General features: G+C 35.2%; 1 protein-coding gene across 4 annotated transcripts in view; it reads right to left on the reverse strand.

The window, feature by feature from the left end:
• The window catches only part of SLC4A7 (solute carrier family 4 member 7), a 95,953-nt gene that overhangs the window by 35,674 nt on the left and 44,109 nt on the right, over nt 1-16,170 (reverse strand). For 2 of the 4 annotated variants that reach the window (XM_026057295.1, XM_026057294.1), the window contains exons 3-6: nt 10,475-10,618; nt 6,787-6,922; nt 5,590-5,750; nt 3,259-3,447 (exon numbers count right to left, since the gene is read on the reverse strand). In XM_026057295.1, the coding sequence (XP_025913080.1) occupies nt 3,259-3,447; nt 5,590-5,750; nt 6,787-6,922; nt 10,475-10,618 (630 nt within the window). Of the gene's footprint in view, nt 1-101; nt 462-3,258; nt 3,448-4,444; nt 4,558-5,589; nt 5,751-6,786; nt 6,923-10,474; nt 10,619-16,170 lie in introns of those variants that run through there. The other 2 variants (XM_026057297.1, XM_026057296.1) reach the window with 2 other exon arrangements.

Here is a 16,170-nt window from a genome sequence, read left to right on the forward strand (position 1 = left end):
CATATTCAGTTGTGCCCAAGCTATGTGCTAATAACATCACAATGCAAGTGATCCAGATGCAGAGAGCATCACACATGGACAGCTTAAGTTTTGATAGTTGCCTGGTGTTTTGTCAATATTATCCTCTGTCTTCTTTTCCTGCACTTCTAAATCCTCCTCAGGTGGGTGGATTATTACTGAAGGAATATCGTCACTGGCAGGTGATACCAGCAATTCCTTGCCCTGAAGTGGACTTGGCTGGGCACTTGTGGTTGGCAGGTGGCTGAAGGTAGGACTGGAGGGTGGTGTGTTTTGAGGGGTAGTTACGGGGGTTGTACACCTTGAGGCTGCCGGGGTTCCAGCTCTTGAAGAAGGAAGAAGGTAATTGAGAAGAAGAGACAAACGGTTTTCTCCTCTCAGGGAAATATTTGAGGCAGAGAGACCTGTTCGTAAAGAGTGGCGGGAGGCTGAAAGGCCTTCCCCTGAGATAAAACAAATGAAACACCATGAGGCTTACAACAGGGAAACACTAAAAATCAGAGAGACAAATTATGCATGAACAATCTACATAGTAAATTGAAAGCTTTAAAGGCCCAAAAGTTTCATACTCATGCAAGTAAGATAAGGGCAAATTTGATTTTAGACATTAGAAAAGTCAGAATATTGGTAAGTACTGATTAGAATGCCAAAAAGATGTGCGAGAAGATAATATGATCTCAAAGTCAGCAAGGTTTTTAGCACAAGAATAATATATATATATACACATACACACAGAAAATGTATCTCTTTAAACCAACTTAGATTTTCCTAGACAAATGATCTCTCAATCCAAATAATTCAGTAGCTACCTTTAATACCATCCCAAAATAAAAAAACCAAACATGTCAAAACATTACATGACTTCACTATTACCTACATCCATTAAATACAAAGAGTTCTGTTGATTTTTAAAATGAAAATATTTTCAAAATGAACATGATCAAACATATGTAATCATGTTACACCTGTCTTCCAACAAAAACTTTGTTTTAATGAAAAGTTTTCTAGCCAGCTGCAGTCTTAATATACCATTTTTGAAGAGGGCACATAGATATGCTATTACATAGTACCTTCTCCATCTCTGTTTACTGTGGCTTACCAAATATTCTCATCAGCTAAAGATCAGACACATTTCCCAAAAAGCCACTGTTATTTTTCTTGTCCTATCCAGCCTTAATGCCCCACTATTTCATATTAAAGAGAAGACAGGCTTGCCATCCTTTCCTCAAAGACTGGTTCATAATGGATACCAGTTCTTCCTTAAGCAGTAAGAGAGGCCATCTATCCTCACATCCACATTCCATTAGATGGTTTAGTGACATCCTTCCTCCTGTTTACAAAAAACACTCTTCCCAGTATGGCAGTCTCCGAGAAGAGTACCGATTGCTTCTCCTACAATCTTTGAAATGAAAAACATGCTGCTTTCACATAACACCATCAAGCAAGGAAAGAGCAAACTAGACACATTTAGTCTCACATTTGTATTAGGTACTATACAGAGACCAACACTTTGAACAGCTCTAGAATAATTTATGAGAAGGAGAGCCAGAAAGTATGCCTAGGTAAATATCATTACATAGGTTTTTCCCCCCACTCTAACATTGGAAGAGTGGGTCCTACAGATATACGTTTTATTTAAAGTGAACATTAAAGCTTGTCTTTACTACACTCCAGTTTTAATAGCTAAGAGGACCAATAAAGCAAATTGTTTGATTTTTTTCCTATACTAAAATCACTATAGCATCTATACCAGACTTCTGCCAGTAGGTCTGTTCTGAATCAAGAACATGAGGTAACCTAATCCTAATAAACACAGCTGTAAAAGGAGCCTAAAATGTATTATACTGCATGTTTGTTTTACCAGTTGTGTAGAGGGTGATATATGCATATAAAGAAAAAGTTAACTAGTATATGCTGGCAGCGAGTTCCTCATGTTATACTGGTTTAATATGTCAGCATACATCCTATATCCTGTTGTAGGAATAGTGTAAGAATAAAACACACTGGAAAGCGGAAGTCATGTGAAAAGTAACTGAAAAGCAAGACACCTTAAATACACAATTTTCAGAATTACAATTGAGGAATACAGGTGTTCAAGCATGGGTAAAACCAAGTTTATATTTGAAGTGCTGAAGTTTGCTAAACAAAACATGAAAGCCAGAAGATGTAGAAGAAATACTTTTGCAAAAACTAGTAATATTTTCATTCTAGAAACAACTAATTCTGAAACTATCAGTGAAACGTTTAAGTATGCATCATATATTCACTAAGAAACACTATCAGCAAACTTGGACATTTGCTGGAGGAACTCCAAGTATGTGTCAGACTCGGAGCACCCATGAACTTAAAGTTAAGTGAAACACTTGTTGTAAGAAATGAGACATCTTTCAAGAATGAAACGGAACTTCATTTCAAGGAGTGATTCATGTTATCAGTGTTAAATTTTCTCTAGACTTAAAAATTCTAAATAAAATTACATCTGTCTTAGTTAACGCAAGGGGAAAGGAAACATGAAGAACAGAGATGGAAACAGAGGTCATAAGATATATAAGAACAAAAGTAAGCTGCTCTGGGCATGTGCATTGTTACCAGACTTTGGATGAAATTTATTGACCTTCCAGAATTTTTCAGAATTAGTTTTAATAAAAGATGTAGTATATGCTGGAAAAATGCTGTAAATGCCTTTTTTGTTTGTTTTTTTTTTTTCCTGTTAGATCCTTCTATACAAAACAAGGTAAAAATAAGTGTCCTAGTTAAAAACAATTTTCCTCACTAAGCATAGCGAATTCTTCCTAGTCAACTAAAAATAACATAACACAATTAAAACATAGTAATTGTCAGCATCACTGAACTCATGACATCAGCATAAAAAAAATCTCTAGTACAAAGACCAATAAGTAAGTAAGATCTAGGTGACAAACATATAAAGCTACACCACAATGCTGAAAGTCCTCAAGCATTACACATTTCATTCAAGCATATCCCCAAAAGCATTAGAATCAATGTGAGTCTACTTCTACACTTCATAACAATAATGCATGCTATGTATACAGGCAGGAGTAGAGAGCTTCAGTAAAATCAAAAATAAACAGGAACATCCATGGTTACACATACACATTCATTCCTTGCTTATCAAGAAGGAAACACTTATCTGCTATTATCAGCTGATTTTTCCTTCATCTCCCAGTGAGAACATTATTTAACAGGTTAGAAGAAATTGGATGCTACAACTTATCTCACCATTTCGTTCAAGCAAGTGAGGGTCAGAATGTTTCTTGCCTATATCTGCAAAAGACCGAACCAGGGGAATCCGATTGCTGAATTTTTTCTCATTCTGGTGATGGTGTCTTTTGAGAAGAGCCTCTCTTACATTCTCTCTTATGGATTCATCCAGCTGGCCAGAAGCAATCATGTTGTCCAAAACCATATCTACACAAATAATAATAATAAAAAAATCAAATTTGAAAACTATATATATAGCTATCAAATCTCTCCCTCTGCACACCTGAACACTGTAGTTGCACCAATTCATATGAAAAAATTAAATCGGGAGGGGGTGAACTTCCAGAATCCACAGTAAATTTTCAAAGACTTCCCTGAACAAACAAATGTGTAAATAAGCGAAGCACAGTTATGTGAATCTGAAGGGACAGTACTTTAGTAGCATCATTTTAAGAAATAGGTTGTTTAATATTTTGTAATTCATTTTGTCATTTACTCCAAATTTTAACTTCCACTTCCTTAAAAAAAAAGAGCATCTACATATTCAACAACCATTCACATGGGAACACATTAAGACAAACTCACAAAGGAGAACAAACTCCTTAAGACAGTCTTAATCTGGCGTTTTCTATTTTGAAAGTATAAAACTGTATTAAAGGAAAAGTTACTATGTAATAAGATGAATTCTTTATCTCCTGTCACCTTCAAATGTCCTAAGTTCCTGAGACTCCCTACCTGACACCATGTGATTCACGTAGAAGAGGAAGCATAAAACAAAAGCTAGTTCCATCTGCTAAAACCAATATGAGCTGTCAAACAACTTCAAGTTTCCAAAAGACATCTCATTGGTATGCTCAAATTCAGGAATGAATGTCTGCATATCTGAAAAAATATCTGCTGTGACTTCTTAGCTGTTGGGTTTTTTTTATTATTATTATTAACTGTACAAACCAACATAAGCCTATGTGACACACAACTTGCAAAATACATTTTATCCCTCTTAATTGATATATCAAGAACCTAACTGTATTGGTAACCTGAAATTGCATAGAGCTTTTCAGAATGAAAAAGCTGATGGTTCCAAATACGTTACAAAGTTATATGCAATGAAGTCTTTGTCACTACAACACAGATTTCTCCAGGGATTATTGGCTTTACAACACATAGCCTGTTGCTATGGCTTCTGAAAAAGAAATCCTCTCACCTTTTTTTCCTGTGTAAGCGTGAATCAAGAATACCTATTAGGTATTCATGGCTCAGGGGAACAAGAAAACATATTTGTATCCTCATTACTATATCAATGGTTGTTTTCCTATATGTTTTCATAATGGCACATAGAATTAACTGAGACAAATTCATGCAATCTCTCAATACATTCTAGTTCCACTTAACATACCTGCTATTAAAAAAAAAAAAAGATGCTTACAGAGAATTAAACAATAATTATTTTTCTTATGTACTAAGATAACTGCTAAATTCATTTATCAAAAAAACAAAACATTACATTTACAAAGCACGTATTGAACCCTCCTACTCAATAAGTCAGGAAAATAGAAAGAGAATATTCTTGAGTGAATTTCAAAGATTTCAAAAAAAAAAATTTTTTTTTGTTTCAAATAGTGCCAATGTTTTTATGTTAAAACACTTTGTCCTTCACATACATGTTGGTCAGCCCTAAGCCTTAGCATGATTCCTGATACAGCATTCCACTGTGTGGTACCTGTAGCAAGACATACCAGGAAAATTATGTAAAAATAGTCCACACAGGCATCCAGGCTAAGCAGGTATATATGAGAAAAGGTTTTCAAACCTGATTTTGTAATACCCAAAATGACCATGGTCATATGATTAGTGAGGACACTCAACATACTAGGTCAAACAATATTTACAAGATTTATTTCTGCTCACCTCTTATAAAGGTGAAAAAAATACCAGATGTGCAACACTCAACTGCACTAATGGCATCAAGTTAACATCAGCCAAGTAATGATTAATAATTATGGTACTAAAGTGCACAAATAAGTCTTACAATGTTCTGGCAGATATTTACATTTCATCTGTAGAAACAAAGACAAAGAACACATTCAGGGATTAGAACATAAAGGCAAATCCTGGGCCTCATCCTAAAATATGTAATAAAGGAGGTCCTACTCATCCAAGTGTAGCTCCTCATAAGTGAAGTTTGCAAGACCAGCCCTTTACAACCAGAGGAAGAAAACTGCAGTAAACATGCACATACCTATTTCTTCAATGTAGTAGTTTCAAGAACATAAAGAAAAACTATCAAGACATTTAAAGTTTAGATTAAAACTTAGAAATGAAATATTTCAAAAAAAGTTTTGCTGCAACCTGCTATCTCATCTAGTGCGTTTGCTCTCATGTCCAACATGACCGTCCCATTAAGAATACAGCTTCGCAGTTCAAAGAGACTATGCAGAGACAGAGTTGCTACATAAGGCTTGCTCCATCGATCACCACCATCTTCAACATCCTCTTCAAATTTTAGCCACCTGCAATGCATACGTATATATACACATATATTTGTATTTCTCCTGCAAGAGAAAAATCGGCAAATGATCCCATCCTTCCCTTTGACTTCTGTATGCCACAGAAGAGCAAAACCCACCAGCTCATACCAGCTTTCACTTTCTCAGACAATCCAATTGATTTATAGTCGCAACATCCTCATCAGGCCCTTTATCCATGCTTAACGGTTTTACTTTTCTCCCACCTTGTTTCTTTTGGTTTGAACAAGACCTGCCTATTCAAGAATTCTGATAAACTGTACAGGATCGTGCCTTGTTACTTGATTTGTATGTCTCAGTTTCAACTGTATTTTTGGATCAGAAAGCTGTCTGAAACACAGTTTAGTTTCTTAGGGTGCAAAGTCAGACATTCAAAAGTTAGGTAATGTTAATATGTGTAACTATAAATCAATCTTGATTCTGACTCACAGGCATCATGTAAGTTGAAATTCTGCAAAAATTAACATGTAATACTATAACTAGTGGTACTGAATACCAAAGAATGTATTACAAAGCATATGTAGAGGGAAGCAATTAGACCTGCACTGGGCAAAAATAACTGTGACATCCTCTAATGTTCAGGCATGCAACTTTGCAAAAAATTAACCAACTACTACCTAAAAAGAACATAAGTAAATACTTAACTTTATTTAAATTTTTTCAAGAGAAAAAATTGACACTAATGTATCAGCAATAATAGAGCAAAGCAATTCCTGAGACGGTAGATACTGCGCTACAAAGCTCAACCTCTGTATTCATATCCAAATATAATTGTACCTTCCAAAATGCTTGGCAAAATCAGCCTTCAGTAAATCAACACAGCACCAATAAGAATTTAAGAGTCTCTTGAGACACCATATTGACTGTTCCAAAGTTGGACAAAAAGAATAAGTGTTTTAATTTGTTGAACTTGAACTGAGTAACTAACTCCTATAGTTCATGAAAATTCTAAGCTTGACCTGGCTTCTCTGAAATAGGATCACTAGAAGAAATACCTTGAGACAATCTGCTTTTTGTTTACCTAGCAGTTTCTTTCCATTCATATTCTTCTCCATCTCTGAAGCAAAGTTCATCCATTTCAGTGAAGAGATCATGGGGAATATGTTCATCATCATCTTCAGTACCCAGGATAAACTGCACTCGTTGGGATGGCGTGTCTTGAAGAAAAGGAGAAAAACAACAATTAAAAAAAAAAACCATTATCTATTGCACGGGAAACAACATAACAGTTAAACTTTCTGCTCTCAGTTAGAAACATGCAGCACAATATTTTCATAAAGAGAGGACAGGAACAAAACAAATGCAGAAGTTTCTTGAAAAGGAAGCCTTTTAAAAATTTTACATTTTTTCTGAAAACAAAGCAAAAAAAAATCTGGAGAATTATGTATGCATCCTAGTAACATAATTACATACTTTAAGCTCTTCTGTAGATCAGTCTTATGAAAACAAACATTAACAGCAAAATTGGTAAGGAAGTAAAAATTAATATACCAAAGGGCTAGAAACATTGTTTTCACCTTGGGAAAAAAATAAATAAATAAATACCATCATTACACAAACATTAAGGGGGAGAAGGGGGACTGGCAGAAATAAATAGCCCAACTTTTAGACTGGTTGTGCCCTCATAAGAGAAATAGTTCAACATGCAAAACAGCTGATTTTGTTGCTGTTGCTGGTGTTCTATATAGTGGGTGCCCAGGCACTCTCATTAAAGACAGCAGGTTTTTCAACAACCTGTTGCTGCTTACGTATGATGGAAGAGAATTAATAGCTTTTTCTCATTGCATGGTTGGAGCACTGAACATGAGTGTAAATTAGCATAAGAAAGTAGAAGCTAAACAGCTAAAACGTTGAGGAAATATTTAACTTCTCATAGTATACTGCCTAGTAAAACAGGCTAAGTAATAATTCTTTACAACAAAATTTAACCATCTTTACTGAACAAATATTACCAGTGCACCTCACTGCTATGAGAGAAATTAGGGGAGGAAAAAAAAAACACACAAGAAAACATGTATTTCAGCAATATGATTAAGTTATAATACCTATATCCAGATCTTGTTTCAAGGGAAAACTGTCAATGTATGAATTCTATAACCTAGCAATCACCAAAGTATCTACACAACACAGTAAGAAAAAAGAAAACTAATTAAGAATTCCTCCCCTTCTTTTCTTTTTAAAAGAAAAATGTTTGCCGATATTTCTAGTAAACTTTTCTCAAACGATATTTTAATATAAAAATAAATACACTTTAAAGCCAAGGCTAAACAGTTTTTTGTAAAAAGTCTGTATTAAAATTGAAAAGTCAAATAAAGAGTAAATGACTGCATTACAGTTGACTACAGTGTCTTAAAAGTCAGTTTATGCAAACATGCTCCGCTACAGTGTTTTCAGTAAACTGCTGCCCCCGCCCCCTTTTTTTTTTTTTAAAGGCTACATACTATTTTACTATAATCATGCTGTGAAGATGATAAAAAAAAATAATAATAATAATAATAATAATTTCCATGGGACTTTTCCAGAATGCTCTTCTCTGCAGTACCAGAATATTTCAGGCCTTTTATTGTCTCAATATCACACAAAATATCTAAACAACCAACCCTCAATTAACCACAAGCAGCTTATTTAAATGCAGACCACCCATGGTATGATAAAGGTACACCAGAGCTGGCTCTACCTGGAGCCAGCCAAACTGTGGCAGTGCTATAAGCACAGGCACAGAACCACAGGAACAGGGCAGTATTACTTTAGGAACCAAACCAACTGCTGCCGTAACACCACTTTCAGGAAGAAAGAAGCTTGAACTGTTCATCCCTGGGACTCCAACTGCCATGTTTCAGGAATCAAGAGCATGATACAAATGCTTTGCAGTAAACACCACATAGAGTCAATGAGAGGTGAGCAGAGTTTAGACTCAATTTGGCCTCAACAGAGCTGATTTAGATCTGCATCTTTTTTCAGTTGAGAGTTTAGTAGCCTAGGAACACTACTTTGTCTTTCTTTATGTATCAATGTAATTTATGATCGCCTGGCAACTAATAAGATCATCTCCAACATCTTTTCTCCAATAGTTTCAACTGAGAAAGTCTCCCCTCCCCCCCAAAAAAAAGAATTTTTCAAAGGAAAAAAAGTTCCAGAAAGCATGAAATTTTATCCTGAAAGGACATGACACAGTTCTGTTAAAACGAGTATATTAGCTCAAACAAGGGAAAATCTGTACTTCCACCTTAGGGCAATGCCTAATCTGCAGTGTTCAGTAGAAGTTCTTTCAACTGTACGCTGTCAAAATGATTCCAATCTATTTTCCAAAATAGTACACTGTATTAAAATACACAGAATAGTATTTCTGTTTTTATTCTGGATTACTCATTTTATCTCAAGGACAGGTCAGATCAACAGAATTTACTGCCCAGAGACAGGAAATCCAGGTAAATCTCAATTTTTTAATTGTTATTTTGTTCCTTGAAAATCTTACTCTCACAGCTGCTGGATCTGAACACAGGGTTGTATGCTTCTAGTACAGAAGAAAGATCACCTTTTAGATTCAGACGTGACATCTGAATCGCTAGTAAACGCCAATCAAAATTGAATTTTTGTTTTGCAGTGCCTTTCTGGCACGTGTAGTCTTCTACTAAAGCTCTGAAATAAGCTCTTGAATACAAACAATATTCATTATCCACAAAGATCTACAGGAGACTGTCCTAAATCCAACATATCCCAAGAATTCTACCACATCATATATATCAGAAAAATCATCCCAGAAGAGAGAAGTGAGTTTCTGTCTATTTAATGTTACTTGCTACTTTGGAACCTGTAAAGCAACTCTACGAACATACGAGCAAATGATAATAATTTATATTTTGGAGGGAAAGCTTTAAAGGTGGATGAAACCTTAAGAATTGAATGAGAATGGTAAAAGGAGATTTGCTGCCAAAGTATTCCCATTTGGGAACTTCTTTGTTTCAGAGAACTGCCCCAGGTAGAACACGATTCTAATCACAGAGAAGTGATAGAGAACAGCAAGGTGTCCACACATGAAGTAGCACAAAATTATCTATTACACTGTAACTTTTTCATTCATTATACAGTCTAGGAATAAAAGGGTTTTTTGAAGAAAAACTCCCAAAAGCAGTGTCCAGTACTTGCATTTCAGAGAATAATATGACAGAGTCATTATCTCTTGTAGAAGATGTGGGGGAAAAAACAAAAAAAATCCAAAACTAGAATTCAGGAGGCAGTAAAATCCCTTACTGTTAGTAATGGACTGCAGGAAGACCAAAGTAAATATTTTAATAGAACATGGATCACATTAATAGAACATGGATCATATTACCACAGCAAATCCTGATTTGCAGTCATCATACTCTTGAAAGTCTTCAGTGACAAAAGGAAGAATATAAGGTTACAGAATCTGAAAAGAAGTTATCTGTAATATCAGTAATGTGTATCTTTTTATGCTAAAGGACAATATTATGAACCTCTAGTCTAACCTTCTATTTAATGCAGGCCGTCAGACATTCATTCAGACACCTGGATGAAGCTCTTATGATTGGATAAAATACAGCCACAAAATCCTTGACTGATTGTAGGTAGAAATACATAATTTTAGTAAGAATAAAACAAAGAGTACAAACAAACAATGTTCAAGCACAGAGTAACTATTACAGGCTTATTTTTAAGCGACACAACCCACACAACAGATTTCTTACCATAAGATGGGGATTCTCGACCATCCTCTCTGTCAGTTTCTTTTTCTTTTTTTCTTCTATGATGCCTGTGCCCACGATGCCTGTGCCGTCGACGGCCCTGCTTTCCAAATGGGACGTGAACTCCAATATAGACAGCTCTGTGGCCTTTCAAGAAAGTGCAAGGGGGAACAATTAAATGAATCGAACAAAAAACAACTTCTTGCACAAATTTAGTGTTACAGTCAAAAAGATTAGAGTTTGTCAAAGTCAAAAATAAATCCAAAAGTTCTTGACAAAACCATCTTTATTGGACTAATATTACCCTTTGCTTTCTGTCTTTGCCAAGTGTCAAGGAATTAGTGATATACTGATTTCCGCAACCAGTTGAACAAGAACAAGCTATGACCCATTTTAAGAATTCAGTTATGAAACAAGGAATATAGAAACAATCTTGATTCTTGGATCAAGAATCTGGAAGAAACTACTTGATAAACACCAGGGAAGTGTTAGTAAAGCTGAGAAATTACACTCCTTTCTTTTTCTAGGAGTCAGAATATCAGGATTGTGACTACAATGGGCAAAATGTAATCTCACAGTTCAGTTTATGAACTTTGTTAAGAAACTGCCCATAATTTAGAATCTGGAAGTAATTTTCTATGGTTGAATGAATTGCCAGTAATTCCTTGAATATCATATGAAGCATCCAGGTGACCCTGACACTAAAAAATACCATTAATTTAATACCAGTTTAAGAGCCTAACAGGCAGTTGGAAACATATGTCCAAAATCACACAAGTGACGCGAAAGGGTTTTTTTTTTTTTCTATTCTAGAAACTTTAATAAATTTAGATAGCACATCCTCAAATGAAGATATACAGGTCTTTAAAAGGATGGAAAAAAAACATAGAAAAAGAAAAAAATGTTACAGAAGGATAAATGCATTCCTGTAGCATTTACTTTGAACATATTATTTTTCCTTTGACATTTCACATTAAGGCAACACAATCACCAACAACTTGACAACAGAAATCCATCAACTGACTGTTACGAACATATTTCTAACATGCCTCCTGTAAATGGAGTTAGCCTATACAAAAACCTTTTCAATTCCTTTTTAAACAAACAATCTCAGGAAGACACATTAGCTACAAGCCTGGAGGTTAACAGCAAAACTTTGTTTCATACTATTTAAAAGAGTTATTACAGAAGACTGACATTAACAAAAGGAAAAGGAAGCGGTTTTCCAGCTCTTAGAGCTGCAAATTCAGCCAATTTATAAAAGCCAAGCAAGCCCTAGGAGTTGTGACTATATATATGCAAGGATGTGCATATATTAGATTAAGGATATTGAAAAATTCTAACCATTACAGAACTCCACCACCTCCTTTAAAGAAATAAAAAGCAGTAGTATGTGTAACTTGTCTTCCAAAACAAAAATATCTGTGAGTTCAACTAACAAGAGACATAAAATTTTATAAAATAATACTTTTACGGTGACACAAAAGGAAAGACTAAGAAAAAAAAAAAAAATCAGTAATGATACATAAGTTCAATGTTTAATTAATTTGATCAGGATTCCCTTTCAAATTACAAAGCCTGATTCTTGACGCACTTCCAACACTGGTTTTAATTAGAGTCGACTGACTGGGACTATGACCAATTCTGAAAATAAGCCATATTACAAGTGATTTGTTTCCACGTAAGAGTGAAAAACAATTTCTTGAAGTATTCATCAGTCCCAATCGTAGAGAGAAACTTTTCTTTTTCGTTTCTTCTAAAACAAATACTCAGCCCCTGCTAAGAAGCCTAAGAATGCACCAGTGACTGTTTCTTGAGTTAAGAAAGTGAACTTTTTTGGTATTGAACTGATATACGAACAAAGAGATTTCTACTATTACCTAGGAAGTCCAGAATTGCTGCTATTGGGTATACTACCAAGATTGCACATGAACATGTTGCAGGTATACTCAACTCCAAAAGACAGGTTAAAATTGCATAATAAGAGTTAGACAAGCTCAGTCTTGATTCTAACTCCACATAGAAAAGCACTGAAAGGCCTTTTAAAAATAAAGACAGCTGAATTAAGTAGGTCTATGTTCCCTCAGCATCATTACTCAGGTAGGAATAATCAAAGATGAACAGATAAAGATTAGTTAATAGTACAATTTGCAAGAAAATGAAAACCAGGATTTTTTTCCTTCATTCCCAGTCAATTTGACAAAACTATTAACAGTTCTCTTCACCCCTGCCAAAGCCGCCAGGAAGACTAGCAATAACAGGAATGGATAAAAAGTTAACTCTGAGAAGTCTGACATTCATATTACTTGCACCAGTGTTATTTCTAAAAGGAATGCCAACTTTTTACTTGAGTATTGTTTTTAAAAGCTTAAAAGGTACAACTACATGACCTTCAAACCTTCATTCACACAAACATCTGTACCATCCTACTGCTCTCAAGCAAAGCTTGTTACAGAATTACTTTAAACCAATAATCAATAGATTTAGTAGACTGCCTGATACTAAATTTAGTAATACAGAACTCCAGAGACAATTGTTCATTTTAATCTAACATGACTTTATCCAAGCTTAGCTGTACAAATCCACCAAGGGTATTTACTATTTAAGGTCATTACCAGTATGAAACAAATTTAAATGTAAAAGTCTGCTACATGACTCAATCACATGGTTGTTCTCATCCACAAGTCAGTTTATATAAAGGAGAAGTCCTATAATACTGACAAACAGAGGAGAAAACTTTGTTTAGGTTTCTGAATTCCTCCCCACAGCCACTAAGAAAATGGTAATAGAAGACTTCTGAAGTCCTGGAGAGATCAAAAACATGCATTCAAAAATGCTCTGATGTGGAAATTCTGAAAGCACAATTTTCACACAGAGCTTTCTTTTTTCTAATAATCATTTTCTTAACTAGAAGCCTTGTAAACTTTATACAAAGAAGTACATGCTTCCCCATGCTAACAAGGGAATAATAAGGAAAATCAAGTTAATAAGTATGTGAAAGAACATTATACATTTTCGTGTCCTGTTGCTTAGAAATCTGAACTGCAGAGATCACATATTAGTTACAGTTGTAAGCAACATCTGGAGGTCATCTGGTCTCACTCAAAGCAAGACTAACTTCAAAGTCAAAGCCATTTTTGGATCAGGTTACTCAGGATGATAGCCAGTCAGGTTTTGAGTATCTCCAAAGGATAGATAATTCCACAACCTCTCTGGGTAGCCTATTCCAATGTTTGACCACACCCTCAGTGCTAAGTTTTTCCTAATATCTAATCATAATTTCCCATATTGCATCTTGTGCCCATTCCCCCTTATCCTTTCACTGTGTGCCTCAAACAACAGCATGATGCCATCTTTTCCATAAGCTTCCAGTAGTCAGCTGAAGACAAACTTTAAGACAAGAATTATTATTTTTCAAATATCTTCAGATAATAATCTGAAGACAGATAAATTATTTTACATGGAAGCCTTTATTTAAATAAATAATGTTTAAATGTTTTAATCCCTCTTCAACAGGGAGCCTTCCACTATGCAAAACCTGGAGGATCTGCATGTGAGATCCTGATCTGTTCCATAAAACAGGCAAAAAAGCAGTTGTGAAAGAAAGCTGCATGCTGTTAGGTGTCTTCTAACTCATATCTCCAAACACACTACCCTAGTAGGAAGCATTTGAAATCCATCATCATCTCATTCTTCAAGGTTATTCCCAGTACATCACAGAAAGTACCTGAATGTTCAAAAAAGTAAGCTCAGTGCTATTAATTAGCACAACTTCTAGCTTCTCTATCATAGATCCACTCAGAAGCTAGAAGCAACACAAACAGGAAAAATAATCTTAGCTGGACAGAAGAGGTAGAGCAAGAGCAAGCAGATCCTGTCACATCCCAAAGAAGCTTAGACTCCAACGGTCCTTCCCAAACACTCTCTGCTGTAGAAGATGAAACCTAAAAACAATTAGAAGATGAAACCTAAAAACAATTAGAATCCTCTCCTCCCTTTTTTTAAGCCAATTCGTTCATATTAGTTACTTGTTTTATTAAGTCCAACAAGTAACAGAGAATTCACTGAAAATACTGTTATGCTAATTCTCCAATTTTCTAATTAAAAGTAATGTCACATTTCTGGAATATTCAATTAAATGTACAATTTAATGTTGACAGTAAAGATCGTATGAGACACACATATTTCAAAATAAACGATTTTATTTTAGCTTATTTTATGAACTTCTCCCCCACAAAAAGCATTCCAGAAAGAGTCAAATCATTTTCCTATGGAATTAATGTAATAAAAGTGAATACAAGTGTTTCAGCATAATTGCCTAGATTATGCAAGGATGAAGTTACTACAAAAAAAGCCCTATTATCATCAAGGGTTTTTGCTATTTTTTTCCTCATGTTTTTTGTTAAAGACCAAACACCTTCTAAGTAAAAAAAGAATGATTTGACAAATAATTCTTTCTTGCTTTCAGAATAAAACAGAATCAAATTTTCTAACAAAATCTGTATAAAGGAATAAAAAATAAATAAAATAAAAACCTATTTCACAGAACAGTTACATGTCTTATCTGGAGTCTACAGTTTCTCCACAATGCAGATTTTAGAATCTCTTAGAATTTCTGTTCCCTATCCTAGATTCTTCCTATTACTCCTAGTAATTAAGTGCATCCAACAATATGGTCTTTGTCTAAAATATTTGGACAGATAAGATTGAAACACGTAATCCAAAATCTTTATTTTATATGCACAGCACACGTTAAACAGTTCAGTAGGAAAGAATGTTTTCCTACTACACAATGAAAGCCAGCATCATACTATGCTGACTGGCAGAAGCAGTAAATACCAGAACTCTCCCCATACACAGAAGTGGGTTTCTTCTGCAGACTGAACTAACTGTGAGTTGGTAGTGGCAGTCATCAGAGAAAAATGTACTGAATATTTGTATTTGACACAATCAGCGACATTCGAGAAGGCATTATCAGTAATTACATTAGACATGCAGGTACTAACTGTAATAGGAAAAGCTTAGTGCCAGCTGACAGAGCTACAGAGGGATTCTGGCACTGCATGTGCCTTGCAGGTCTTTGTGGCCCACTGCCAGCACTGATATCTCTTGTCTGGGAAAGGAGCCAGCACTTGGTATCTGAGAGAGGTGGGGGGAACTAGCTGCCCTTGTAATGTGCAAAGCCAGCCCAGAGGTGGGCCCCACCACCTTTCTGAGCTAAAGGTTCTTCTGCAAGCCTGGCTCTCTCGCAGTGCTCAGGAGAAAAGGATACACAGAAGAGATCATTTCCAAAAGAGCTGTTTTTGTTGGAGGGGAGAAAACCTTGAAATTGGCAATTCAAGAAAAAGTTCCATTAAGATCAAAGGTTGGCCCTTTGTCGACTATAATAACGAAATCTGTATTGCAAGCCCTCCTCAAGGCTTTAATGAACTGTAAGAAACTGGGATTCCATATTCATAACACCGTACTTGTACAGCATTTCAAAAGAAACATTTGCAAGAAAAAAATGCTTCCACTTCATCAATAGGTCAAACATATTCTTGTTACAAATTTGATCACATACCTCTCTCCTACAACTATTGCACCTGTTTTTATAAGGACTAATTGAACCATCCCCATGAAATGCATCTATTTCCTGATGCTTGTAAGTTATAAAAATATTACAGAGAATCTTTCCTCAGGCAAGGGTTACCTTTTTT

The sequence above is a fragment of the Apteryx rowi genome, unplaced genomic scaffold (assembly GCF_003343035.1).
Source record: "Apteryx rowi isolate R43461 unplaced genomic scaffold, aptRow1 scaffold_138, whole genome shotgun sequence".
NCBI classification, from domain to species: domain Eukaryota; kingdom Metazoa; phylum Chordata; class Aves; order Apterygiformes; family Apterygidae; genus Apteryx; species Apteryx rowi.